This window comes from Leiobunum rupestre, chromosome 11, assembly GCF_980474605.1.
Source record: "Leiobunum rupestre chromosome 11, qqLeiRupe1.1.hap1, whole genome shotgun sequence".
NCBI lineage: Eukaryota > Metazoa > Arthropoda > Arachnida > Opiliones > Sclerosomatidae > Leiobunum > Leiobunum rupestre.
The window spans coordinates 50,322,702-50,338,218 of record NC_143394.1 but is presented as its reverse complement, the minus strand read 5'-3'; the positions used below and the strand labels follow the sequence as shown (position 1 = coordinate 50,338,218).

Genomic DNA, 15,517 nt, shown 5'->3' with positions numbered 1-15,517 from the left:
ATTATTCTAAGTGCGTCAGATCGACTACGAAATAAATCAAGTGCTGCAATATAGACAGGTCAGGCTTGCTTCTGACCGCTCTACTGAGGAAAGGCTGTTCGACAAATTTCAACTATGTAAGAATAAACGTTTCAATAACAGAGTGAAGACGTAGAGCACCCCGGCAACGTTGGACCGTGGTGGGGTTGAGTCAAACAAAGCTCCCCAGAGTTTGCTTCCGGGAACTCAAAAGACAGAAACGTTGCCGCACTCGAACGGTCTCTCCCTGAAGTCCAACCAGAAGTGGTGGTGCGTCAAAAAATGTAGGACGGCAAGTCACCCCGACCTCTGATGTGACCATCTTCCATGGATCCCGAACGGTTTCACTTCACCAATTCTAAATTCCGTCGGGCTTCGCCAAGGATGTCCTCTCTCCCCAGTTCTGTTCTCAATCTACATCAATGCATTGACTGATCAGCTGGAAAGTTCAGGCTTCGGAGCTTAAGTAAATGATGAAGATGGATTACGTGTTTCTGCCCTACTATTTCCTGATGAAGTCCTTCTTTTGGCTACTAGTCCGTCTGATCTCCAGAATATCCTCAACATTTCTTCTTCTTTTGAGAATCGCCAGGGTTTGCACTTTGGAAGTGCAAAATCGAAGGTTTTGATTTTTGGAAAAGAAGCTACCAGTGATAAGTTCTTTCTACATAATGTACCAATTGATGTTACTACGGAGTATACGTACCTTGGCGTCCTCTTCTCTACGGTAGGAGACAACTATATCCATGAACACGAAAGGGAGTTGACCCTAAAGTCCACGCGGTTAAGATGGCCGATGAGAAATCTGGCGAACAACTTTTACAATAAGTATTCCGTGTGCCGTACTTTGTGGAAAACCATTGCTATCCCTGCGGTGACTTATGCAAATGAGGTTCTTGCTCTTTCGGATGCGACGCTAAAGGCCTTGGATTATGCCCAAAGAGAAGCGGGTCGTAGGGCCTTATCAACGGGACCTTTTTCGGCTAATGCGGCTGTTCAGGGAGAAATGGGTTGGAGCACAATGAGGGATCGTTAAGCGCTAAACAAATTAAAGTATTTAGGACGCCTTCTACTGCTGCCGGCCAACATGCTTCCTGGTATAGTGTTCAGAAACCTCCGACAGGCTGGAATTGGAACGAAGTTCCTTAAGAGAGTAGACCAGTTGAATAGAGTCTATGGAAAGGGAGGGTACCCAGAGGGGAGCATCGACATCAGAACATCAATGGGGCGTCACTGTAACGAAGGAGGTTCGGGATGCTGCGGACAGACTATGGATAGTTGAAGGTTCTTGAAAACGTAGCCTTTTGGTGTAATTAAACCTGTACCGGAACCGTTCTATGACGTTTCGTGGTTTAGTGGCTTATTGTTTGACGCACGTTCAGGTGCTCTTCTAACCAGCCTGCGCCAATCCGAACTCCTGAATAATATCTCACCTTCTTGCAAATTGTGCCGACATGATTTGGAGGATATCAGACACATTCTACTAGATTGTCCGGCTTTTGATATAAATGAAGACATCACTGAATGGCGGACACTTAACTATACGAAATCTACGGAGGAATTGCTAGGCTTCACCACCGACGATGTCGATCTGGAACAAGTTAAGACCATCCTTGGTCTATGGAAACGTACTAAGGACACCTGGCGTTGCGATAACTTGTAGCGCTTATAAAATTGTAAGCTTTGTGACTGGGAAAATGAAGCTCTGGCACATATTATCCTTCACCGCCCGAAGACGGAAGTGGTTGAGGACATCCTGCAATGGCGAGTGAGAATTGAAGAGAATCAGGAAATAGATCTCGCGCCTATTTTTTGATCTTAGGTTTTTTGGGAAAGTACGAGCATTTGAACATGCTGAAGCATATCCTAGTCTATTGGAAGAAATACAAAGCTGAATGGCGTAGGCTGAATTGTTAATATGAACTATCACCATTACCATAATTGTTGTTGTCTTTAGTTTTTTAAATCTAAATTTTAAATTTCTGTAATTTTAAGTTCCGACTAAAAATTTAGTGTTGGTTTTTTGGCCGTGCGTCCACATATGGTGGTGAGCCGCTCTGTTTCAAAAGAGTTGTATTTTTTACGGGCCTATTAATAAATCTTGAATCTTGCTGAGCGAGTAGTGGTTTTAGGCAATCGAGTCGGGTACCGACTACCGCCGAATACCGCCGACTACCGAGTATCTGAAATTTTTTTCGTCGAGTATCGAGTCGAGTAGTGTTTTTGTCGAGTTGGGTAATCGAGTACTCGATTAAGCCTTATTCGAACTCCTTATTCGAGTAGTCGAGTAGTTAAGAAAAACTTTTAGGTACTCGATCGAGTTTTTTTCTGGGTAATTTTATTTCATTATTCATAACGGTATACTTGATTATTCATAACTGCATGTATTAAACTTGATATATGATAATTCATAACGAATTAACGATTTAAAACTTAATAATTCCTAGATAATTCCACTGATTAACTGTATTAAACATTGAAACTACTAACTAAGTTGGAGAAGAAAAGCCAAAATGTCAAAGTGACGCTCAAAACCAAAACTAAAACTTAACACTAGTAGAACGACGATTTTCAAAATAGCGCAGCCGCACTACGGAACGATTGTCGAATGTCGACTGTACTTTCTCTCAAGTTCATGGAAGGGGGGGTGAAACGTTTTTTAGCGTTCAATTATTGTTTCAGATTGTGAAAAATTTCCCATATTGTGGGAATTTTTGGTGTCCCTTTTGGCTCTGTGGGAAAATGGTAATTGTTTTTCATAACGTTGATTTTGTGGGAATTTCATGTTTGCGTGTATTTATCCTATGTTTTTTACCTCTCCGAGGGGACTTTGTACCCTAGGAGGGGTTATACAACCACCGTGTCTGTCTGTCTGTCAGGCCTGCGAACGCGTTCGCATTTTCGGAGCAAAGAGTAATCACTGCGTACGCCAAGTCGAATAACCGATTTAGCAGTTTAAAGGTTGGCAAAACCACCGTGTGACGGTAAGCGTTAACTGATAAATTTGCGATTGCGTTGAGTTTGGTTGATTTTTTTCCAACTCATTCTTATTGACTTTTAGGACGGACTGAGTGCTGAGTGTTATGGCAACCTCTCAACGTCCAATGGCAGGGTTTCCACCAATTGTTCACGGTATTCGTCTTAGTATCAATTTGCGATAGCATCGGGCAGGTTTCGAACCCGAGACCGCCTGCTTAACAGGCGGACGTTCTACCACAGAACCACCCACACTCATTACGCTTCATCGAAACTAGACCTTCAGCTTTATCGGAAGCGTATTTAATAGAGTATGAAATTTTGGTTTAATTGATATAGAACAAGATTTCGTGTAAGATTTAAATTATTGCATGGAAGAAATTCTAATTTAGCGATTTCTCTATTGATTAAAAACAAAAGCGCCACCCAGGTTTTGAACCCGGGCCGTTCAGTTAGGCAGTTGAGCGCTCTACCACAGAACCAACGATAACTCACTAGCTATAGGTCCAATAAGACACTCATCGTAAGCATAATAGTTAATAAAGTCTTGAATTTTTTTGTTTAATATAATAAGTTGCTTAATTTCAATTTGGTACTTTTGTTTAGTGTTTTTTTAATGAATGGAGTTAAAGATTTTTTTCTTCTATTATTTGACGTTTTATTTTTGCTGTTTTATATTTTTTGCTGTTGTACATTTTTTATCTTTTATTCTTTTAAAATTATTTACTTCTTCCGCGAAATGGTTAATTTTTTTGGAGGAACCTTTTTATCACTTATTTTTTGTCTATTAATGTTTTGAGAACATTTACGTTTTCGGAAAGAATCATTTTTGATGGAACCTTCAAAGTGTATACGTCGTATTTTCCAACTTCTGCGGTTTGATTATAACTTGGTCGAAATTTCTATTGCATATTTAGGCTCTGAAGCCTGATTGATTGGCTTATTTTTATATATTTTTCTACTGCATATTTTGGTTCTGAAGTCTGATCGATTGGCTTATTATTATTTATTTTTCTATTGCATATTTTGGTTTTGAAGTCTGATCGATTGGCTTATTATTTATTTTTCTATTCCATATTTTGGTTTTGAAGCCTGACCGATTGGGTTATAACTATATATTTTTCTATTCGTTCTTTTGCCTTTGAAGCTTGATCGTTTGGGTTTTTACCTCTCCGAGGGGACAAAGTCCCCTAGGAGGGGTTATACAACGACCGTGTCTGTCTGTGGGTCTGTGGGTGGGTCTGTGGGTGTGTCTGTCTGTCAGGACTGCGAACGCGTTCGCATTTTCGGTGCAAAGTGTAATCACTGCGTACGCAGTTTCTCAAAGGGTTGGCAAAACCACCGTGTGACGGTGAGCGTTAACGGATGCATTTGCGGTTTGGTTTGGATGGTGTTTTTTCGCTCACCGTCGTGACGGTTTGGTGCATTACGGTTTTTGTAATGTTTATGCGTAGGTTGTGAGTGTTGAATTTGTTGTGTTTGTGTTCTGATGGATGTGCATGTTGAGTCTGTTGTGTTTATATGGGCGTTTTCTCTCCAACGTCTTCTTAATGACTTTGGGACGGACCGAGTGCTGAGTGTAATGCTACCTCTCAACGTCCAATGGCAGGGTTTCCACCAGTTGTACACGGTATTCGTCTTAGTATCAATTTGCGATCGCATCGGGCGGGATTTGAACCCGAGACCTCCTGATTGACAGGCGGACGTTCTACCACAGAACCACCGACACTTGTTACGCCTTATTGAAAATTAGACCTTCAGCTTTATCGGAAGCGTATTTAATAGAGTACGAAATTTTGGTTTAATTGAAATAGAATTGAAATTGAAATTATTGCATTGAAGAAATTCTAATTTAGCGTTTCTCTATTGATTAAAAACAAATGCGCCACCCAGGTTTCGAACCCAGACCATTCGGCTTGGCAGTCGAGCGCTCTACCACAGAACCACCGATAGCTGCTTAGATTCACTGAAATTAAGACAGGCATCGTAAGCATAATAGGTAATAAAGTCTTTTTTTATTAATGAATTTATGAAGGCCTAATCTGGTATTTTTTAAAGGTTAAATCTTGTTTTAGCGCAGTCAGCCGAGATTAGAGGGTTAAAGGGTAGACCCTGTGGGTGGTCCACTTTCTTAACGACCTATATATAGTTCTGTTAATTCAAAGGAGATAATTTAACGTTAATTGCTTTAAAAGCTGGCGGTTAGTCAAGTGGCTCTCTGTGCTTTGTTGATGGTAAGGTTTTTGCTTCTTGTAAATACATTTGGTGTGGATATTTGGATATCTACGATTTCTAACGCAGTCAATGATTTCTTGGGTGTGCGAGTGATTATATGATATTGGAAATTGGACGGCATTGGTCTTTTTCATGTGGTATGCGTCACAACGTCAACAGGAAGTGAACGAGTCGTCCACTATCAGATATCTACGGTATCTTCATCAAGGGTGAGTGTTGAAATAAAATGAGCGTTAAAGATGCGGCAAGTATTTCGTAAGCGAGTAATTCCAAAAAGCCTCTGTAGATATTTCATTAAAATTTGCTTCGTATTATATTTAACTGATAAACGTGTTCTGTAAAAGGGTTTAATTCAATTGTGCATTGTTATAGTACGTCTAACTTACTGTTGTAACTACTTAACTTATGATATTCTGAATAAATTAAAATTGGTCGTTTCGTCTAAATTATTTTAATTATAATAAAAATTTTATACCGGGCGGGATAGAAATGGGTTAATATTTTTAACAAATAACTCTAAATTGCGGAGATATATCTTTAAGGGTTATCTCGAGAAATTAATACCACTAGGGACAATTCTTCCGAGGAGAGGTATATTTTGGCTTGCCAACTTGTTATTATATATTTTTATATTCGTTATTTTGCCTCTGAAGCCTAATCGATTAGGTTATTATTATTTTTTTTTATTTTGCATATTTTTGTTCTGAGCCCTGATAGTCTGGGTTATTATATATCTTTCTATTGATGGTTTTGGCTCCAAAGTTTGGTCGATTGGTTTTTTTTTGCATATTTTAATTTTTTGATTGTGTTTTGTTTTTGTGAAATAGTTTATATTGGGTTTTTTCGGTATTGTTATTTGGTTGGCACTGCAGGGGCGTAGGAACGTTCTAGAAGTTGGAGGGGGCAAAGAGAAACGAAAAGGGGTCTGGAGAATGGTTTTTAATTTTAAATGGAGTGTAGCTTCTCTGAATGCATGTGTACTGTTTACTACTATGTAAATTGGCGGGAAAAGACTGAAATTTGAACACAGTTGATGTTCTATAAACTGTATATGCTTTTAAAATGATAATTTGAGCCTTTTGAAAATTTCAACTGATCCCTGGTTCCAACGCCCCTGGCACTGAAAATTAATGTGTATGGCAACATTCCCTGGAAGGCACTTAAAATAGTTGTATTGGCAGGTAAGTTATTATTTCTGCATTGTTTTATCCCGCAAGGTTTTTAATTGAAATTGGTGTAGTATTTTAAAATAAGTTCTAAAATTTAGATATTTAATGGCAGGAGACGAGGGTTTATCTAAAGAGGAACTAAAAAAGCGTAAAGCTAGAGATAGAACGAGAGCACGAAGGGCGGATCCCGAATTTCGGAGGAAGGAAAATGAAAGGAGGAAATTCTTAGCAGCTCAAAAAATAGCCAATGTGTCTAACATCCCATTTACTAATTTATGTGCATATGAAAATAATAGTTTGGTGTCTGTTCAAGGATCCGCGGGGGATCTTCTTGAGGTAGTACCTGATGTAAATGACGAATTGTTTTTAGCAGATGAAATACCAGAAATTCCTGCAAGAGCGATTGATGGAAATGACGGTGTTGAAATTCCGGTGGTAGGTGAAAGCCAAGCTGCGAAGTGTCAGAACCCTGAATACGTTGAGGCGGAACGTGCTAAAAACCGACAAGCGAAGGCTGCTAAGCGTCAGGACTCCGATTACGTTGAGGCAGAACGTGTTCAAAAACGAGAAGCGATGGCTACTAAGCGTCAGAACCCCGAATACGTTGAGGCGGAACGTGCTAGAAACCGATAAGCGAAGGCTGTTAAGCGTCAGAACCCCGTATACGTTGAGGCAGAACGTGTTCAAAACCAACAAGCGAAGGCTGCTAAGCGTCAGGACTCCGATTACGTTGAGGCAGAACGTGTTCAAAAACGAGAAGCCATGGCTACTAAGCGTCAGAACCCCGAATACGTTGAGGCGGAACGTGCTAAAAACCGATAAGCGAAGGCTGTTAAGCGTCAGAACCCCGTATACGTTGAGGCAGAACGTGTTCAAAACCAACAAGCGAAGGCTGCTAAGCGTCAGGACTCCGATTACGTTGAGGCAGAACGTGTTCAAAAACGAGAAGCAATGGCTACTAAGCGTCAGAACCCCGAATACGTTGAGGCGGAACGTGCTAAAAACCGATAAGCGAAGGCTGTTAAGCGTCAGAACCCCGTATACGTTGAGGCAGAACGTGTTCAAAACCGACAAGCGAAGGCTGCTAAGCGTCAGGACTCCGAATACGTTGAGGCAGAACGAGTTCAAAACCGTCAAGCGAAAGTTGCCAAGCGGCAGGACATTGCGCATAGGATTACGGAACGTGCTACAAATCGAGTTTCTGCGGCAAAAAGGAGGGCTAGTTCATTGTATATTGAAGACGTTTATTTTAAGGCCATTAAAGAAGGACCGACTTGGAAATGTGAAGGTTGTTCAACTCTTTTTTTAGAGCATCTGGAAGTTTAGTAAAGTCCAATATATTTTTGTCTGTGCCTGATATTCAACCACGCGAACTGGCTGAAGTGGTTTTTCTGTGCAGCGCTTGCAATTTGGCCGTAAAGAAAATTTAGCCCTGAAAATGGTTTTGTGTTTCACTCCATTCCAGACGAGTTAGTTGATATATCGAATTTAGAAGAAAGAATGATATCACCAAGAATACCTTTTATGCAAATTAGAAGGTTGGGATGTGATCAACAAAGAGGAATTAAAGGGAATGTTGTCAATGTGCCAATCAATATTGAGTCTACGGTATCTGTTTTACCCAGGTTGCCCCGTGACACGGATACTATTCAGATTGAATTTATGAGAAGAATGCAATACAAGTCGCCGTTTATGTATGAAACAGTTAGACCTAAAAAAATTATGGCGGCCCTTAATGTTTTAGTAACATCTCCGTTGTATCAGAAGCATGAAATCGCAATAAACAGAAGTATATTAGACCCACTTCAAGAAGAGCTTGACTTTGTTGTTGATGAAATTGATCAGCAAACAACAGAGCGTAATGCTGATTTGTTGACGTGTGAGACCGATAGAGACAGCGATGGTTTCTGGAATGAACCCGATTTTGTTGATTCCGTGCCAGTTGGAAATCAGGATACGTTATTGGTATCGTCGGCTGATTTTTTGCCAACGAGTACTTTGCATGTTAAATTTGCTCCTGGAGAAGGGCAGAAACCGATGTCTCTGTTGTTTGATGAGGACGCCGAAGAATTGTCGTTTCCAAGTATTTACGTTGGTCAGAAAAGATAACTTAAAGTTAAGGGTAGCTATGGGGATATTGTTAAGTGGGAGATTCGTAATTCTGATCGCAGATGCTCGAAGAACTCTTCGAAACTTTTTTATTCTTTTGTGAAATTGGAAACATTGAAAGTGAGCCAAGCTATCCAGGTTTGCATGAGGAAATCTAAAAAAAAGGATGGTTCGAATTATACAGCTGGGCATCTTGCGAGTGAAGGTGCTCTTGACACGCTTGTAAAGGAGGATGACGGTTTTAGAGTGCTTGAAAGGTTACAGTCGTCTCCTTCTTATTGGCAACACCGGCAGAAGGAAATGTTGGCCATGATTAGACAATTGGGTATTCCAACCCTTTTTATAACGCTTTCTGCTGCCGAAAGTAGGTGGCCTGAACTTTTAAACGTTTTGCGCGTGACTTCTGGTCAACGAATTTTAGAGGTTCCCGAACTGTTAAATTTAACTTACGCCGAAAAAGCTAAATTAATTCAGGAAGATCCCGTTACTTGCGCTCGTTATTTTGATCATCGTTTTCGATTCGAGCTCTACTCAAAGCTCTTCAGAAATTAGGTCCTCTGGGTGTCATTGAAGATTACTACTTTAGGGTTGAAATACAGCAAAGAGGCTCTCCCCATCAACATGGGCTTATATGGATAAAAGAGGCACCGAAACTGAAGGGCGATTTGTCTAATGCGATGGAAATAGAAGACTTTATTGATAAAATAATAGTTTGCGCTGCTGATCTCGGTAATGAAAATCTAAATGCTTTGACCAAATTACCAATGCATAGACACACGACAACGTGCAGAAAGAAAGTGAAAAATATTTATGTTTGTCGTTTTGGAATTCCCTTTCCACCAATGCCCCGTACCGTAGTGTACGATACAAAACTTAGGAAGGTTGGAGCACCAGGAGAAGAATTCAAGTGCAAAAAAAATAGTAAATTGCTTTACGATACTTTGCAGTCGAAGGAAGCCGAATTTTGGGTCGATACGTTTGAGGAGCTGCTAACAAAATTTAAAATGACGGAGGTTGAATACATTTCAGCCGTAACATACGCTTTAAAAAAGAAAATTGTTTTATTGAAAAGAGACCCGAAAGATACCAGAGTGAATCCCTATAATAAGGATATTTTGCGCCTTTGGCAAGCCAATATAGATGTTCAGTTTGTTCTCGACGCATACGCCCGTGTTATGTATATTGTTTCATATATCGGAAAGTCCCAACGAGGAGTGTCAATGCTTTTACGTGACGCTGCGAAAGAAGCGAAAAAAGATAAATGTACTGTAAAGGAAAAATTAAAAATTATAGCTAACAAGTTTTTAAATGCTCACGAAGTTAGCGCGCAGGAAGCTGCTTATAGTAGTTTACAAATTCCAGTATCAAGGAGTAGTAGATCTTGTATTTTCATTAACACGAATTTGCCACAGAATCGTGTGCGCATTCTTAAAACTAGTACGGAGCTTCGTGAGTTGCCGGAGGACAGTATTGATGTGTTTTCCTGTGGTTTGGTGGACCATTATGTACAGAGGCCAGATGTAATGGAGGCCGTGACGTTAGCGCAGTTTGCGGGTTGGTATGAATATGCCAAAAGTCGTAAACCTACTCCTGCCCAAATTCACGATGATGAGGTTGACGGAAGTTGTGATGGCGTATCGTTTGGTAACTGGTTGAAGTTAAAAGGTGATTCTGGGTTTGTTAGAAAACGAGGTCGGTCTAAAATTATCCGACACAGAAATTTTAGTTTAATTAAAGATCCGGATAATTTTTATCGGGAGCAAATAATGTTATTTGTGCCTTGGCGTGATGAAAATGTAGATATTTTGGGGAAGGACTTTAAAACAGAGTATGAGGTAAACTTAGAAAATATTAACGAAGTAAGAAAAGAATTTAACAATGAGTTTGACGAGTTAGCATTTGAGAAGGCTTTAGAAGATTTTGAGAATGAATTGGTTGAACCCGATTTGACTAATATTCAACCGGAATTAGAACACCAAAATGAAGTGGATAAATTAGTGGTCGGGGTTGATCTCGATTTCCTAGTTAATACGGAGCAAGATGCTGTAGGTGACATCAATAGGGAGGTTGTTGATGGTAATACTGACAGAACCGTTTCACCCTCAGTTACTTTAGTGGACGATTCAGAATATTATGATATTCTTCGTAAGTTAAATTCCAAGCAAAGGGAGATTTTTTACCAGGTCCTGTTCCATGTAAAAACGAAGGAAACTCCTTTACGTCTGTTTGTAACGGGAGGTGCCGGTGTTGGGAAAAGCCTTTTGATAAGTGCAATTTACGAATCAGTTACTAGATTTTATAACAAACAACTAGGATCTAATCCATTAGAAGCAAAGGTTATTAGATGCGCTCCTACGGGAAAAGCGGCTTTTAATATTGGTGGTGCAGCTTTACATAGTACATTTAGCCTACCTGTTAGTCAATTTGCAGGAAATATCTCAAGGTTAGAAAGTGAAACTCTGCACAAGTGTAGGTTGCTTTATAGTCAATTAAAATTATTAATAATAGATGAAATATCAATGGTTGGGTCGAAAGTCTTTCATCGAGTCAACGCTGGGTTGCAGGAAATTATGGGGTGTCCCGACTATTTTGGTGGCGTGTCTGTTTTACTTGTTGGCGATTTTAATCAACTTCGCCCGGTGTGTGATTCTTTTGCATTTCAAAATCAGAATGAGTTTGATAACGTCTACACTTCGCTGATCGATAATCCTATTTGGGACCAATTCCAATTTTCTGAATTAGATGAAATTATGAGACAGAAAGACGATAAAATTTTCGCAGAAGCGTTAAACAGAATGGCAGTTGGTCAAATGTCTTCGGACGATGTACAACTTTTTGATAGTTTGGAGGTATGTGCTGAACGTACACCTCCAGTTGATGCGATCCATCTTTTCGCCACTAATGTTGAAGTAAATCGGTTCAACTCGGAGAAACTTTCTAGGATGGAAACTGAAAAGGCTTCTTCGTTTGCAGTCGATGTGGTCAACGGAGATTTGAGTCCTAGGGTAAAAAGTGATATTTTAACCCAAGTTGCTACACTGGTTACGTCCGATACATACGGCCTTCCGAAGGACTTAACATTAGCTTGCGATGTAAGATATATGATGACTAACAACGTTGACACCTCGGACGGATTGACGAATGGGGCAACGGGCTGGTTAAGGAAAATTGAGTATGGCAGAAATAGAAACGAAATTCAATTTCCGTTTAGGGTCTGGTTGGAATTTGATGACAAAGATGTTGGTAAAAAACTAAGACAAAGAAGTTATGGGTTGTATAAAGTTAATGATTTTAGCTGGTTATGGACACCCGTTGAGAAAGTTACTAAAACGTTTTCGAGGAAATGGAAGCAACAAAACATTTCGGTGACTAGGAAACAATTTCCTCTCGTTATTTCCGAAGCCATTACTATACACAAAAGCCAAGGTGATACGTACACGTCGGTTGTAGTGCACTGTAAGCCATCTAAAAAGTTACAAAAGTCTCACTTGTACGTGGCTTGTAGTAGAGCAAAATCAGCTTCTGGTTTGTATATTGATGGTAAGTTTCAAGTTCCAAATGCCCCTAAAAACGATGTTGTTGAATTGGAACTCAAAAGGTTACGTGAAACTAAACGTATTGCTTTGCCTTTTTTAGAAAGGAAGGTGTGTATTTATATTCATAACGTACAATCGTTAAATGCTCATTTAGCCGAGATTTTAGCCGACAATGTAATATTAGGGAGTGAATTATTATGTTTCGTTGAGACATGGAAAAAAGAGACAGATAGCATGAGTGTGCCGTCCTTTAGGGAAGTCGGTGCTATATCTTTAGCAAGAACGGCGTGCAGAAAGGCTTTTGGATCGTCTATTTATTTAAAGGAAAGGGCTAAAAACATTTTAAATGAGTTTGATGGCCGAGTTTTGAGAAGAGATAGACCTTTCAGAAATGCTCATGTTGAACGTTGTTGGTTGAATGTTTCCATTTATAATGAGATCATTGCTTTAATACTGTTGTACAAGTCTCCCGGAGCGAGTTTATGAACTGTTTTTGAAGATTTTAATCCTTTGTTTGATGTTAAGTACGATTCTTTGGTTCCAACGGTTGTTGTTGGGGACTTTAATATTAACTTTTTAAAATGTAAGACGGGGTTAACGACGTTTTTTGAACCATTTGGCATAACTCTTTTACCAGGTCTTGTGGATAAATATTCCACCGATTATCATTGTCAATTAGATTTGCCGTTTGCGAATAAAGCTTTTCGAGATCGTTACAGCACCGTAACCAGGATTGGATTTCAGGGTGGGCAGGCAATGGAAACAAATAAAAAATAAATAAAAAATTGTACATACAACCATACGGTTCCGGGTGGGCACGGCCCGACCGCCCCCCCCCCCCTGGTTACGGCCCTGGATCGTTACGAAGCCTGTTATAGAGAATCATATTTTTCGTACCATAAAAGCATATGTATTTATAAAAAAATTGTTAATTTTAATGAGGTATTTCTTAAAACTCTTGCCTTTTTGTGGAATGGCCTTGCTTTGTGCTGACGGCCTTGCTTTGTGCTGACGGCCTTGCTTTGTGCTGACGGCCTTGCTTTGTGCTGACGGCCTTGCTTTGTGCTGACGGCCTTGCTTTGTGCTGACGGCCTTGCTTTGTGCTGACGGCCTTGCTTTGTGCTGACGGCCTTGCTTTGTGCTGACGGCCTTGCTTTGTGCTGACGGCCTTGCTTTGTGCTGACGGCCTTGCTTTGTGCTGACGTTTGTATTCTAACAAGATATCCCCTTTTTTGCTAAATCGAGTAAGTAATCTTCATTAGAGTTTTCCTTTTTATATTTGTGTTTAAACGTCGAATTATATTTTACTTTTCTCGTTTTCATGCAGGTCTAGACGGATCGGGGCTGCCTTGGCGTATTTTTTAAAGGCACGGTTTTTCCGTTTTGTCTGGTGCGCCCTAGTATTTCTCGTTTTCAAGGCACGCCTCGGTTTTATTTCGTAGATCTTTGGAGCTGTGTATTGGTTCGTTTATAATGTTTATTTTCAAAGACAGAGTTTTTTTAGTATATTTTATCCATGTACTGTTTAATCTTAAAGTTGTTTACTTTACTGGCAGCCTTCATGTAGCTGCTGTGACTTGCAAGAGCAAACAATTCGCAGTACCTGAAGCCAGAAATAACTCGGAAGGGTTATTAGTGGGATGGAAGGGGCGGGGGTGGAAAATTCGTACAGTCAAAGCTACGCCAAGTAAGAGGGTTTTGTGAATACATCTACAAATTATTTTTTAATCAACCGTACGTTCAATCGTAAATGATGTTCTAGTGATGTTGCAATTTTCGGTATAAAACGACGTGTTAATTTGGAAATGTACTTACTTCGACACCGGACTTTCGATAATGATGGCGCATTTTACCAACGCGGAATATGCCGACATGCACTTGATGTACGGACGAGCCGAAGGAAGAGGAGATGAAGCCCGACGATTGTACCAAGAAACTTTCCCTAACAGAAGACTACCGAATAGACGAACTTTCGAAAGTGTGGACCGGCGTTTACGAGAAACTGGTCAACTTCAACCCTCTCGAGAAGGAGTGCGAGACGTTCCACTCGACGTAGAAGAACAGGTAATTATTTGAAATCTCTGTTTGCGCGATGTAGTTTATAGCATAGTGTTTTCACTGAAAAAACCATCTGGAATGTTTCAGGTACTGTCAATTTTCGATGATGACCCCTGCGCAAGTACCCGTCAAGCTGGACGACAGCTGGGTGTAAATCACGTGATGGTCTGGAGAATTCTTCATGGTCATCGTTATCACCCTTACCACTTACAGAAAGTTCAAGCCTTAAGCGAAGCCGACTATCCACACCACCGCAAGTTCTGTCAGTGGATTGTGGACAGAGTGCAAGAAGATCCGCAGTTCCCAAGTGTCATCTTAGCATGCGATGAGGCCAATTTCTCGCGAAATGGTACTCTAAATTTACACAATACCCATCAGTGAAGCCAAAACCACCCTGACGGAACTGTGGTCGCAGCTCACCAAGAAAAATTCAGCCTAAACGTCTGGTGTGGCATTGTTGGAGACAACTTAGTGGGACCCTATTTCCTTCCGCCAAGATTGAATGTAGAGTCGTACCTGGAATTTCTGCAGCGAGCCCTACCAGAGCTTCAGGAAGTTGTTCCGTTAGCGACTAGACAGCGGATGTGGTTCTTGCACGATGGGGCGCCACGACATTTCAGCCGTGCCGTGAGAGACCACCTCGATGCGACATTTCCTTTAAGGTGGATAGGATAAGGAGGAACTAATCCATGGCCAGCACGATCTCCCGATTTGAACGCTTGTTTAATTTTTAAAGTCTACATTTTTTACGTATGAATTTTTAAAGGTCAAATCTTGTTTTAAAATATAAAAAGTATCTGGGTTCATACAAAGTAAAGGTTTTATTTTTACTGATCGAGATATTCCTGGGTATTGTTGGTTTTTAAGCTTATTTTTCGAAATCGTTCAGTTTTAGTGGAACCTTTAAAGTGGTTACATCGTGGCTTAAAGCTTATCCGGTTTCATTATAATAACGTCGAAAATTCGTATTTGTGAATGGTGAGGTGTTGCGCTTCTTGATTTTCTATTTTGTATTGCTAGGTTTTGAATTAATTTATTACTCGACTGGGTAATAATATTTTTCTATGAGCTATTTTGATACTGAAGTCTGATTGATTGGGATATGACTATAAATTTTTTCTATTCGTTATTTTTGCTCTGAAGCCTGATAATTTTGGATATTATAAAATATTTTTATATTCGTTATTTTTGCTCTGAGCCTGATCGATTGGGTTGTTATTATATATTTTTATATTAATTATTTTTGCTCTGCTCTGGTCTGATTGATTGGGTTGTTATTATATATTTTTCTATTGGTCGTTTTGGCTCCAAAGTTTGGTCGATTGGGTTTTTGTATTTTAATTTTTTGATTGTGTTGAGCTTTTGGGCGGTATTGTTGGCTTTTAATTATCATTTTTTCGTGTGAAGTGGTTTAAA

At 39.9% G+C, this 15,517-nt stretch overlaps 2 protein-coding genes across 2 annotated transcripts; both read left to right on the top strand.

Annotated features, from left to right (window-relative positions):
- Window positions 1–814: 814 nt before the first annotated feature.
- LOC149923193 (uncharacterized) lies at window positions 815–12,529 on the top strand. Its single transcript, XM_090162364.1, has 9 exons — window positions 815–1,028; window positions 1,080–1,265; window positions 1,401–1,646; window positions 6,511–6,858; window positions 7,864–8,489; window positions 8,570–8,645; window positions 8,692–8,871; window positions 8,929–9,003; window positions 9,045–12,529. Exons 1-9 carry the CDS (start codon window positions 815–817, stop codon window positions 12,527–12,529), a joined length of 5,436 nt encoding a protein of 1,811 aa, XP_090018490.1.
- A 1,308-nt stretch (window positions 12,530–13,837) lies between these two features.
- LOC149923192 (uncharacterized) lies at window positions 13,838–14,482 on the top strand. Its single transcript, XM_090162363.1, has 2 exons — window positions 13,838–14,107; window positions 14,189–14,482. The coding sequence occupies exons 1-2, from the start codon at window positions 13,880–13,882 to the stop codon at window positions 14,480–14,482; spliced, it is 522 nt and encodes a 173-aa protein (XP_090018489.1). The 5' UTR covers window positions 13,838–13,879.
- Window positions 14,483–15,517: the final 1,035 nt, after the last annotated feature.

Bases quoted from the DNA above. Each gene is read 5' to 3' on its own strand.
- LOC149923193 (XM_090162364.1), top strand. From the start codon at position 815: ATGAGAAATCTGGCGAACAACTTTTACAATAAGTATTCCGTGTGCCGT. The intron at 6,859-7,863 runs GTCAGAACCCTG...ACTCCATTCCAG, and splicing joins TGAAAGCCAAGCTGCGAAGT to ACGAGTTAGTTGATATATCG. The intron at 8,872-8,928 runs GTAGGTGGCCTG...AACGAATTTTAG, and splicing joins AACGCTTTCTGCTGCCGAAA to AGGTTCCCGAACTGTTAAAT.
- LOC149923192 (XM_090162363.1), top strand. From the start codon at position 13,880: ATGATGGCGCATTTTACCAACGCGGAATATGCCGACATGCACTTGATG. The intron at 14,108-14,188 runs GTAATTATTTGA...GGAATGTTTCAG, and splicing joins CACTCGACGTAGAAGAACAG to GTACTGTCAATTTTCGATGA.